Source organism: Lynx rufus, unplaced genomic scaffold, assembly GCF_022079265.1.
Source record: "Lynx rufus isolate CCGP_SWC_20201006 ecotype Redwood Valley unplaced genomic scaffold, mLynRuf1.p SCAF_28, whole genome shotgun sequence".
Lineage (NCBI taxonomy): Eukaryota > Metazoa > Chordata > Mammalia > Carnivora > Felidae > Lynx > Lynx rufus.
The window spans coordinates 12,141,675-12,153,687 of NW_025814843.1; the positions used below are offsets into that span (position 1 = coordinate 12,141,675).

At 61.7% G+C, this 12,013-nt stretch overlaps 1 protein-coding gene across 4 annotated transcripts in view; it reads right to left on the reverse strand.

The window, feature by feature from the left end:
• Window positions 1-282: 282 nt before the first annotated feature.
• The window catches only part of KIAA0753 (KIAA0753 ortholog), a 35,989-nt gene continuing 24,258 nt past the window's right edge, over window positions 283-12,013 (reverse strand). For 3 of the 4 annotated variants that reach the window (XM_047089900.1, XM_047089901.1, XM_047089902.1), the window contains 5 exons: window positions 10,789-10,956; window positions 9,878-9,959; window positions 6,487-6,607; window positions 5,857-6,081; window positions 283-1,445 (listed from right to left, as the gene is read on the reverse strand). In XM_047089900.1, coding sequence (XP_046945856.1) covers window positions 1,328-1,445; window positions 5,857-6,081; window positions 6,487-6,607; window positions 9,878-9,959; window positions 10,789-10,956 — 714 coding nt within the window. In that variant the 3' untranslated portion in view covers window positions 283-1,327. Of the gene's footprint in view, window positions 1,446-5,856; window positions 6,082-6,486; window positions 6,608-9,877; window positions 9,960-10,788; window positions 10,957-12,013 lie in introns of those variants that run through there. The other variant, XM_047089903.1, reaches the window with a different exon arrangement.

The following is a 12,013-nucleotide window of genomic DNA, read 5'->3' on the forward strand; positions in this document are numbered from 1 at the left end:
CACCCCCTCGGACAGGGACACGGTGCCCGGGCTGCGCTGCCTGGGGCCGAGGAGGCAGAACACGCCTGAGCGAACTCTGGACACAGGATGTCGTGAGCACACAGCCCTGAACACAGGTACGGCCTCCCGTCCCTTCCCGCCCCCCCCCCCCGCCCCGGTCTCCCGCACGGATGGGCAAGGACGTGAGGACGAGGAGACAGCGCAGGCCTGCCTGGGTTCCGTCAATCACATCTCTGTCCACGGGAAAAGGTGTGAACCATCTCAGACACGCCCGTCCTTTAAGATCCTGAGTTTATTTTACAAATCACAGCAAACGCTAGCACACAAACGACTCCAGCTACAGACGGCAGACGCCCCACCAAGTGCACACGCGCCCCTCGCCTCGAAGACCTTCCAGTAACCTGGGAGCACTTTCCCTTCGGAAGCTGTGTCACATTTAGGAGCGTGCGCACACGAAACAAAGCCCAATTTTGCACAGGTCGCGTGACGGGGCAGGTGCACCGCTCCCCGAAACACGTGTACTTGGGAGAAAAGTCCCAGACATGACGCCGTGCGTGTCATGAAGACACACGTTATCCTGGGCGCGAATCCTCCCCTCGGGTGGGTCCTCAGCAGGGCTCCGGTCGAGGAAAACTCACACACGTGCCTTTTCCGTTTCTGAAAAATCAGAGGCTTTCCTCTTGGTGAATCCTGACAGAGAGGGGAGGGGAGAGGAGAGGAGGGACGAGGGCACCGAGCGCCCCCCGCTCTCAGGTGTCTTCCTTTCTTGGGGGGGGGGGGCGGGCAGCACATCCAGGCACGTCCGTCCTCCCACCCAGGCTGCTCGGTGGGTCTGGAGGCGGGGGAGGTGCGACCCCGCAGAAAGGACGTGAGCTGGGCGCCCTCCCGGCCCCTCAATTCAAGGTCTGCGTCCATACGCCCCCCCAGGGCGAGGCCGGGGACCACGAGGGGCTGAGAGCCAGAGGAGGTGCCGCACACGGGGACTGGCAGGCTCACGGCCGGGTGACGGGGGCTGACAGGGGGTGACGGGGGGTGACGGGAGCATCTCGACCCCGGGAGTGAACACGTCTTCCACCACCTGCCAGGACGCTCGCGTCACCGATACCTCAACAGAAAAACCACAGTTCGGAAAACACCGTCTCGTCAGGCGATTCACGGTTCCTGGGCACCGACGAACACCCACCGTCATCAACCACCGGCTCCGCCGCCACGACGACGCGGAGACGCACGTCCTTCCTCTCCGAGGGCAGCGGTCCCGCCCGGAGGGACAGCCGAGGCCAAAGCCACCCGTGGGCCCCGGGGAGGAGGCCCGCCACAGAGACGGGCTTCAAGCGGCGGCCTCCAAGAACTCCGACGTGAACACGGCTTCCGCGTAGTCCTCACACGTGTCCTCCAGCTCCGCGGCCACGGCGCCCAGAGCCTCGTCCACCAGCTCGTCCGAGAAGCTAGAACACAAACCACGGCTGAAGGTGGCCGCCACGCGGGCCCCCGCCCCCCTCCCCCCCCCCCCCGGGCTGCTCCCTCCCCTGCTCACCCCTCCTCGTGCGCTCACCCGGAGTGGCTCACGTGCAAACTCGATCCCAAGGTGAGGGGCCCCCGCGGCCAGGACCGGACCGCGAGCGCGCCCTCCACACACGGACGCCGACACGTCGCGCTCCGGACCCACCGACAGACCGCCCTCAGACCTGCCTCGTGCCCCGCCGGCGCCCGCTCGCAGCTCACCCTGAGCCTGGGAGCGTCCCTCGGCCTGCCTCTCGTGACCTTGCCATTTTCCAAACGGCAAGGCCCTCCTCTGGGGAGCGACCCCCAACCTGGGCTCCTCTGAGGTTTCTTCGCAGTCGCTCAGGTCATCTGCCTTTGGAACAAGGCCACAGAGGGGCCGCTGAGTCCCCTCAGTACGTCCATCCGTCTGTCTCGCCACTGACAGCGACTCTTCTCACCTTCGGTGAGGCCGCCGCTCCCCCCGGAAACCCCGGGAACGGCTGCACGATCGCAGGGGGCATCGAGACTTCTCCTTCCACGTGCCCGAGTCAGCCGGCCGGCCGGCCGCACAACGGCCGCGCTGTGACGCGGAGACCTCCCTACGCGGTCCTTCCTTCGCTCGCTCCCGTGTGGACGCGGCCCTGCACGCTCGAACCCGGCACTTCCCGAGGCTCAGCGCCCCGCGCCGGCCAGAGCACCCGTCAGGCTGGCTGCGTCCCCTGGACGGCCCCGAGCTCGGACCCCCCTTCCCGGCACGTCCTTCAGGCTCGCGGCCTCAGCCCGAAGGGGCCCCGGCAGCCCGGCCGGCAGAAGGGCGCTCGGAGCCGCGTGCTCGGCGCTGCTGGAGGCAATTCTGACACACCCGAGCTCCTCCTCCTGAAACGCTGTTCTCTGTCCGTTCGCTCTCCTTCCTTGCCTGCCTCCGATCTTGGGGGGGTCTTTCACTTACGTTTCGTCCTGGCCGCTAGCCTGGACGTCACGCACGCCACGCTTCCCTTACCGGCAGTCCCGGACCTCAGCGCCGCCCCTGACCTCCGGCCAGCCCGACCGCGGACGTTCCAACGGTTTTCCCAGACAAGCCGTGGGCCTCGGAGCAGCGCGGACGCTCCGTGGGGTGCTCGTCCGCACGCGCACCCGGGGAGACACGTTCGCTGTCTCCCGCAGATGACGTTCGCTTCCCCGCGCGCTGACCTCGGACACCTCCGTGGCTCCCGTGTGGCCCATCTCTCTTCCGGGACCGCTTCTGACCGGCCCGAACCACACCCGTTTCCCGTTTCCCACGGCGAACGTGTCCCGGTGAACGTTCTTGGGGGGGCCTCCGCCGGCTTCTCCGGGACCCCGGGCCCCTCCGTGTCGGCCAGCAGCTTCCGGAAGCCTTCCCGCACGCGTGCTTCCCTCTCAACGTAGCTTGTGTCCCGAGTTATCCTGAGCGAGCCGAGGGCACGAGCGACCGCTGCGTTTACCCTGCCGTGCTTCCTACGTCCGTCCGTCACGAACCCGCCCAAACTCCCACAGACACACAAAGGCGCTCTCAGGAGGTCGGACGCCCGAGCTCCCGGCCGGCTCCTTGCTTCCCGCCTTTGCGCCCCATGTGCTCCCGTCCTCCCTCCACCAGGCCAGCCGCTCGCCGTGTGTGCTGAAAAGCTCCCCCCGGGGAACCAGCTTTCCCCTTTGCTCTGGAGGCCCCTCGCTGGAGCTCATCTCCCCCGGTCCGCCCCTTGCTGGTGCACACGCCCTCCGCTAGCTCAGTCACGAACGGAAACCAAGTTCTTGGACCCTGCGCGTCCCGGAACGCGCCTTCCTTCTGCCCCACAGACGCCTCAGGCGAGCACAGAGTTCGGGGTTCTGAAACCTCGTAGCCGTTCTTTTTCTGACGCTGGAAGGGGCCCGATGAACCCTCTGGAACCTTCTGTGCTCCTCACACGCCTTTCCACGGCGACGCCCTGACGTGCCTTCTGCTGTGTGCGCACACACCTCACCCACACACCACGACAGGCTGTGCTCACAGCCGGGAGCTCCCGCCGTCAGACGAACGTCTGTGTCCCTGCGAGGTAAGTAAGCCGAAGCCTCGGCCCCGGGGGCGGACGGGCACTCAGGCCCCCAAGGACGGCTGCCGCGGGTCCAGAAAGCAGGTCGCCGACACCCACCGCACGCGGCCCTGCCGCTGAAGCCACGGTCTGCGGCCCACCTCCCGACACCTGAGTTGGAATTCCTGGACAATCCTCTAATGTGTAAGATCTTTTCTTGCCTTTTTATTCTCCTCCAGAGATGAGGCTTTTTCTTTGAAGCTTTCCAGTGAATTCACTACATTCATGACGTTTTTAATTGCTGATATTTTTACTCTCCAGAAACCTCTTTTCTCGGGTATCCATTCGTTCCCTGGCATGACCGTTCCCTTCGCTTCTCTGGGATGTGATTCTGGGCGCGTGGTGTGGAGGCCGCCGCCGCCTCCTCCTCCTCCTCCTCCTCCTCCTCCTCTTCCTCCTCCTCCTCCTCAGGCTGCACGGGGCAGTGGCCCAGGCCCTGGCGTGGGCTGCCCGTCTGGTCACAGCTCTGTGGCGCTGGGGGCGGGGCCTCCGCGCAGGCCTGGCGCCCTCGTCCTTGGTCCCAGCGCTCGGCTCCCTCGTCGGTTCTTTCCCGTTTGCCGTCCTTTACGGTTTTATGCCTTTCACGTGGTCGCCCGGTGACGTGGCGCCAGGCCACAGATTCAGGAAGGAGATAAACACACGGCTCCCGCCCGCCCTCTCCCCACAAGTCTCCGCGGCCGCTGGTGAGTCTGCTTCCCCTGAGAGCGTCCCGGCCCGGGCCCCCTCCGGCCAGCACGCTACTGACACCCAACCCGTGTCACCTGCTCCCCCTCGTCACGGGAGCAGCACGTTTCTTCGGGCGTGAGGAGGGTGGACACGTTACAAGCAAGAGAAGGGCCGAGCTCGCTCCCCTCCCCCGAGAGGCTACCGGACGGAGCCGGCCGTCCTGACTGCTCCACCAAGGCCCGGTCAGCACGGGCCTGTCCTTGGGAGCGCCTGCCCGAGGAACAAGGCCCAGAGACAACAGAGAGCCGGAACGTTCGACGCACGGTGACCTGAGGGTCAAGGGCACCAGGGGAGACGTGTACAAATCATTCCTTCCATGCTCAGGCGGCGCTGCCCTATGTCCGGAAAATGATGAACGAAATGCGCCACGAACCACGGGACGGGTCCGTCTTCCCCGGCTTGTTGTGGATTCCCCATACACCGTCAGCCTCACGAGCCCTGGCAGCTTTGGGGACACGGCGCGCCAGTGAACACGAGGACCCGCGGCGGCCTCCCCTCCTCCCCAGAAAGTAAATGAGCGAAGGTCTCCACGCTCTGGACGGCTCCACGTCAAGGGAGGTCTTGGCACCTCAGGGTAAGCCTGAGGGGCCAAACACAAGTGGTCATCCCTGATCCCACGCAAGAGCCCGCCGCGACGGGAGACGGACGCAAAAGTCTCCAAGCAGAGAAAGGATGGAAGAGCGGAGGGGAGACGGCCACCACCTGGGGAGGACAGAAGGCAGGTGGCGGGATCGGAAGGAAGAGGAAGCCGGAGGGTCTGAGGAGAGCGATGCCAGGGAAACGCGAGCTGGCCGTCCCGCCGGAGGGGACCCCTGGCAGGTCCAAGCCCTGCGAACGACGGGGGCGGGCGGAGGCGAGGGGCTGGGAGCCGGCGAGTGTGCGAGTGTGCGGGAAGGCCGGGAAGTGCGCAAAACAATCAGCAGGTGAAAGGGGCACCAACTCCCCCAGCCTGAACCCGCCCGAGGAAGCGCAGGCCACAGCTCGGCACCCGCTCAACGGCGGCGGGCCACAGGTGTGCAAGCAGCGACGCCCAGAAGGAATCTCATCTGGGGCTGCATTTAAAAGGAGCGGATTCAGGGGCGCCCGGGGGTCTCAGTCGGTTGAGCGTCCGACTTGGGCTCAGGTCGTGATCTCACAGCTTGTGGGTTCGAGCCCCACGTCGGGCTCTGTGCCGACAGCTCGGAGCCTGGAGCCTGCTTCGGATTCTGTGTCTCCCTCTCTCTCTCTGCCCCTCTCCCACTCGTGCTATGTCTCTCTCTTATAAATAAATAAACCTTAAATAAACAAATAAAAAACGAAAATTTGGATTTACACGTCTTTTGATAAACCATTTGAATACCGGAAAAGCCTCCGTCCTCAAGTACTCCAGCAGCCCCACCCGCGACCTCTGCGCTCCTGACCGTCTCCTGCCTGGTAGCGTTCTGTGTCCCGTCACTGACCTGACGGGACGCCGTCTCCCCCACCCAAATAGGCGGCGAGCAGAGGAAGCCCTCCGCCAGCCTCTCTGTGAGCTGAGGCGCGGCACCCGCTCCCCAAGCGGAGGCCGTGATGCTGTACTGACCTCTCGGCCATCAGCCAGGGGTTGAAGGCGCCCACGGCCTCGTGCGCGGTCAAGCGGAGATACCGCTCGAAGCGGCTGCAGGAGTCGCGGATGCTGCGTCGCATGCCCGGGGGCACCAGGAGGGCGGTGCGGCCTTCCTGCCGCAGAGACTCTTCCGGAAGGGGCGGAAGGGGAGCCTCCCTCTTCTCAGACTCCTCGCCAGCGTCCACACTTGCATCCAGGGAGCTGAGGGGACAGGTGGCGAGCTCAGATGGCCCACGAGCAACAGCGTGCCGTTCCTCCCACCCGACGAGCCAGGGCTAGTCTTTCTCTCTCCCCCTGAGCAAAGCCAACACCCCCGCGGCCCCCGACGCCCGCCCCGTGTGGGCATCGCTGTCCCGCACGCCACGGGGCTCTGGGGGCAGGTGTGCCACGGGATCCGCACAGCCGGGCGGCGCCGCCCCCCGTAAGCACTGCCTCCGGCACGGCGCTCACCGGCCCGTCTTACGGCCTCACCGCTTCACCGGGCCTCCCCGGAGCTCGGCGAGATTGGGCCCCAGGCCCCGAGAAAGGATTTCCTCGTCTTGAGGGAAGCAACGGACTCAGGCGTCTCACAGCACCGGAGGCCGAAGCAGCCTGGGCGCCACTTACTTGCCATCGCGAGGTCTTTCCAACACGATGCTCACGCCCGGGTCTTTGCGCGCGGGGCTCCTTGTGGTCCCGACCGGATGAGGAGAGAGAGGCCTTTCACCTACCGCCGGGAGCGTCTGCTCTAGAAGAGAGGCACACAGCGGCCGCAGATAAACACCAGCCCACGGGCCCTAGAGCCGCCCCAGCGGCCAGCCCGTGAGGACGCCGCTCGCACCTCTCCCAGCCTGGCGGCCGGCAGTGCAAACTCGCTTGTTTTCAAGGAAAAGGTGAATTTAAAGGCACGACGAGGAATCAGTTTTAAGAAACCACGGGCTCCTGGGGCGCCTGGCTGGCTCAGTCAGTCAAACGTCTGACTCTTGATTTCAGCTCAGATCGTGATCTCAAGGTTCGTGAGTTCGAGCCCTGGGTGGGGCTCTGTGCTGTCGGCTCAGAGGCTGCTTGGGATTCTCCCTCTCCTTCTCTCTGCCCCTCCCCACCCCCTGTCAAAATAAGTAAACGTTAAAAAAAAAAAAAAAGAAAAGAAAAGAAAGGAAACCACGAGCTCTTCTGGAAGCATCCGTGACCTCTGAGGACACTCCGGGAAATGGTGGGTGCCAGGCTCTGTGGGTACTAATTAGGTCCGGCCTCCTGTTCGAGGAGTCTGAAGGGGTCGGGGTCGTTTTTTAACCTTTAAAGGGTTTCATTACGGGGGAGGGAAAAAAGCAGTTACATCTCAACCCTGACTCGTCCCCGGGATGAGTCTTTCGCTGGCAGAAACCTGCACGACGACGGTGAGCGTGCGAGCCCAACTGCACCGCGGGCTTGGCGGCTCCCGTGAGCGGTGGGTTATTTATAAACTCAAACGAATCAAATGCAGTTCGGGCACAGAAGAGAACGTGTCCTCAGGCAAGGAGCGTCCGTGAGTCCAACCACTTCCCCCGATCCACACGAATGTGCCTGCGATTCCCACATCAGTCGGTTTCTGTAAACATACGACTAAAAACGGTTTTCGATTTTTCACACGCCGAAGAGAGAAGATACGGGAGTAGACACCGCACTCTGCAAAAGCCAGCTCTAAATTTGGTTTTGTGGTGCAACCGAGCACAGCGCCAGACTGACCAGAAACAGGATTCTCACTGGGATGCAAGCATCCATACCCTGATCTCGGCTCTCAGGGTCCCACAGAGCGCACTGGAAGCCATGCGGTCATCAACGTGACTGGTGATTTAAAGTGTCCCTGAGAAAGGAACGCGGAGCCCTTGATAAGCCGGGCTTCTGCACGAGGCAGTCCCGCTTCGGGGCCAGGGGCCCAACCACGGGGCGACCCCTGCCCCTCCTGTGCCTCTTCTGCTCCCACACGGCGGACTCGCTAACAAGCGGTGGCTGGGAGGTCCCCCTGCGAGGCCTGCGCTAGGTGTGCGTGGCAGGACGCACAGGGAGGAGGATAAACTCTGGCCCCAAGAATCCGCGGCTCAACCGGAAGAGGAGATCGGCTCGCAGGTGAGGGAGCACGGGTGGGGTCGCATGACCCCCACTTCCCGAGCGTCCCCTGTCCCCTGCCCTGTGACGGTGACGGGGGTTTGGAGGGCAGACACTGCCACAAGCGGAGAGCCGAGCCTGGACAGTCACAGACAACGCAAAAGGACCAAGTCAGCACCATGTTTGGAACGCTCGTCTTTCTGCCAAAACTCGACATGCCACACGCTCGGTCCAGGCTGACGCCCCCGGGCTCCCGTGCCGGAAGCTGCAGGGACTCGGCTCTGCGGCAAGCCTCCCACCCCGACATGCGGCGTTCATTGCCCGTGCGACAGCGCTTCCCCGCATCCAAGAGGGGGACAGCCACTGCTACGAAACGCGCGTAAGTATAATTCTCAGAGGTGAACAGAAGAGCGGACGCCTTCCCAGCGACCGGCACGAGAACAAAGGGACCTTCCCCTCTGCACACGTCACAGGCACTTTTCTTCAGGGCAGATCGCCGACCTACACACACGAGCTAAAACCGCACAGCTTCTAGAAGGAAACGAGGCTCTCTTCTCAACTTGGGAACAGGCGAAGATTTCCTAGATCAGAAACGGAAAATCTATACAAGAAAAATCCGATGTTAGACTTTTCAAAATTAAAGATATTTGCCTATAAAGAAATACATTTGAGAAAATACATAGGTGAGCAAAACACAGAAAATGTCTGCAAACGTCTGTGGAGACTCGTGGCTGCCGGGGAAGGGGAAGCAAGACAAAACAATTTTTAAATGCACAAAACATCTGGACACCTCACGAAACAAGATATACCAGTAGCTAATATCAATAAAAATCACTATTCGTCAAGGATCTGTGAAATTAAAGCCACAATGGGACATCAGCATGTGTCCATTAAAGCGGCTACAATTAAAGACCGCAAACATGCAGGGGCGCCTGGGTGGCGCAGTCGGTTAAGCGTCCGACTTCAGCCAGGTCACGATCTCGCGGTCCGTGAGTTCGAGCCCCGCGTCAGGCTCTGGGCTGATGGCTCGGAGCCTGGAGCCTGTTTCCGATTCTGTGTCTCCCTCTCTCTCTGCCCCTCCCCCGTTCATGCTCTGTCTCTCTCTGTCCCAAAAATAAATAAACATTGAAAAAAAAAAAAATTTAAAGACCGCAAACATGCAACACAGGACAGCGCCTCAGGGAAAGACTTGGCAGTTTTGTACAAAGTTAAACACATACCCAGCCCCATCACCTGGCAAGTCCGCTCATGTGTTTATCCAAGAGAAGTAAAAACTTACGTGAGCACAAACTATCCATAAATATACTCGCAGTACATGGGATCCCCCGTGGACAAGAGCACACGAGAGCATGTCCACAGGGGACCGTCGTGGACAAGAGCATGCACACACCCGGGACCCCCCCCCCCTCCCGTGGACAAGAGCGCACACACACACAGCATCCCCTGTTTGTGAAAATTCTAGAACTGACAACCTAGCCTGCAGTGCAAACAACACATTGGGTCCCGGGGTGGGGGTGCCGACTGGAGAGGAGCACGGGGACCCTTCCAAGGTGACACGGTGGCCCGAATTCTGACAGGAATTTGGGTAACAAGGGCATATCCATTTGTCAAAACCCATCCAATGACACAACTAAGATCTGTGCTTCTTATTACACGTAAATTTTATCTCAAAAGGAAAAAAGTCTGTAAAGACACACGAAATCCTAGCTGCTGAGACACACGTCGCAACATCCAGGACCGTGCCTGCCGGTGCCCGGAACTTTCTCTGGAACGTGCATCCAAAAACGGGACGGACGGACGGACGAAGAGCAGACACACCATAAAACGAATGGAGGCTGGAAGGTGGCAGGTATGCGCATGTCCACTGCCAAGGCTTTTCAACTTTCCTGCATGTTTGAAATTGTTTAGAACACAATGTGGGGGGGACACTCACCACTCTTCCCTTCCTGCATCCACAGACGGGGATCAGCATATACAATTTCATTGTATCTTCGGCGAACCATCTCCTGGTATTTCTTCAAAAAAAAAAAAAGTTTACGTTACGAGAAAAGATTAGTTTCATTACAAAGCAGGTGTCATGGTTCAGCAGGCCCCACTGATACAGACACGGCCAGAAATGGGCATGCGCCTGGCCAGGAAGCGAATCAAGTTCACGAGGCAAAGTCTAAAAGGAAACGAAGCGGTTAACCTGACGGATGGAGACCAGCGAGAACTCACTGGCAAGAGGGAGGCGTTCCGCCTGCCGCTAACTCCTGAGCCCCCAAAACCCGGGCCGTGTGCATCAGCAGTCTTCCCTGACGTGCAGTTAGGTCCACGTGAGTCTACAGACAGCCACGCTGGACACGGCAGGTCCCCACGTTACCCCCGAGAAGGGAAGTCGGTTCCGTGATCACTGAGTTTCTACTTAGGGGCAAATCCAGGATGCAGGCAGGAGGCAATGCTGCTGTGGGGGTCCCGAGCCCCCGGGGGACTGTACCGGCCGCGGCCACACCACTCCCAGCCTCGCTGTGGGTCAGCGCCCTGCTCTGGACCGTCCAGGGCCTGGGCTGGCTGATGTCTGGGGCTAAAACCCCAAGAGAAAAGAGTCCCAAAGCAGAGCCCCAGATGCTAAGCAAGGAAGGATGGTGTGATGTGTGGGGAGACCACGCTCGGGGCCGGAGGAGTCGAGGGGCGCAGACTCTGGTCCCTGTGGTTCTCCAGCTGTCCATCGGGGGCACCGCACGTCACTTCCTGAGTTCCGTGCCGGGAGGGCACTGACACTTCAACCCCATTGTGCCCGAATCACCTGACCCCCGGGCCCTACACTTGGCTGCAGGTGAGCTGGGGGGCGGCCCCTGACCTCACCTCCATCTCCTCCATGCGCAGCATCATGGTGTGCAGAAACGGGCTGTCCCTGCCGCCTGCCCCGGGGGCCCGGGCTTGCGACGCCAAGACGTCACAGCGGAGCGCGGTGCCTTCCAGACAGTCGCCCTGCTGGCGGAGGCTGCTGGGCCCCGCGTCCGCGGCCACAGCCTACGAAGCAAAGGAGGGGCGGAGAGGCGATGAGAACCAGTGGGCCGCAGGGAAGCAGCCCCGCGGCGCGTCCACGCCGCCACCCCCCCCCCCGCCCCTCCCGTGGCCACGCGCCCGAAGCCGTCGCGTCCACACAGTCTCCGCCACCGCCATTCAGACGGCCACACTGGCCAATCACCGTGCTCGCCGTCGACGACAAGGCTCGGGGTCGCCGCCCCTGCCGGTCGGGAAACAAACGCCTTCCCTGCGCTACACCCAGACACGGCCGGTGTCTCGCGTGTCCTGTCCCGGAACACGGACCTACACGGATCTATTCCCTTCTGGTTCAACGCTCCCGTGACAGGTTCGCGACAGGTTCGCGACACCACGAGGGTCCTCATCCTGCGCCACGGGCCTGTGAGAGCTTGCCTGGCGCCTCCCGCCCTGCGTGCGCGCCCCAGTAGGCGGAGCGCCGCTGCGTGCGCGCCCTTGACTCTCACGTGCGGCTAGAACATAGAAGGTCGGCCGGAAATGATAGCGTCGGGCCCTGGACGGGACACTTCCGGGGCTGCGGACCCTGGCTCGACCCACAGGACGCGTATGCACCGTGGTCGAGCCCCCTGCGCCTCCCTCTCACCCTCGTCCGCCCTGCGGAAACACACGTCCGGCCTCAGAACTAGCAGGGTGGGCGCGCACGTGTGCCCGGGGACATGCGGGGAACAGTTCCCGCCAGGGAATCTGAAAACCTTCCAACAGATCACAGGGGGAAATGTATCAACGGCCAATAAAGACAGAAGGAAATGCCCAACCTTAAAATTATGTACAATCAGGTGAGTAATCAATACAATAAAATTACAAAAACTCTAGAGAAAACGAACCCAGGAACTCAGGTCTCCTTAATGGAGATGCGTTTGCACACGTAGCCCTTTTCCTCTGTAAGGACCGTGAATCAAGGATACCGTGTGTGGGGGCACCCGGGTGGCTCGTCAGACTCTTGATTTGAGTTCAGGTCTTGATCTCACGGTTCGTGACTTTGAGCCTCGCGTCGGGCTCCGTGTCTCCCTCTTTGTCTCTCCCC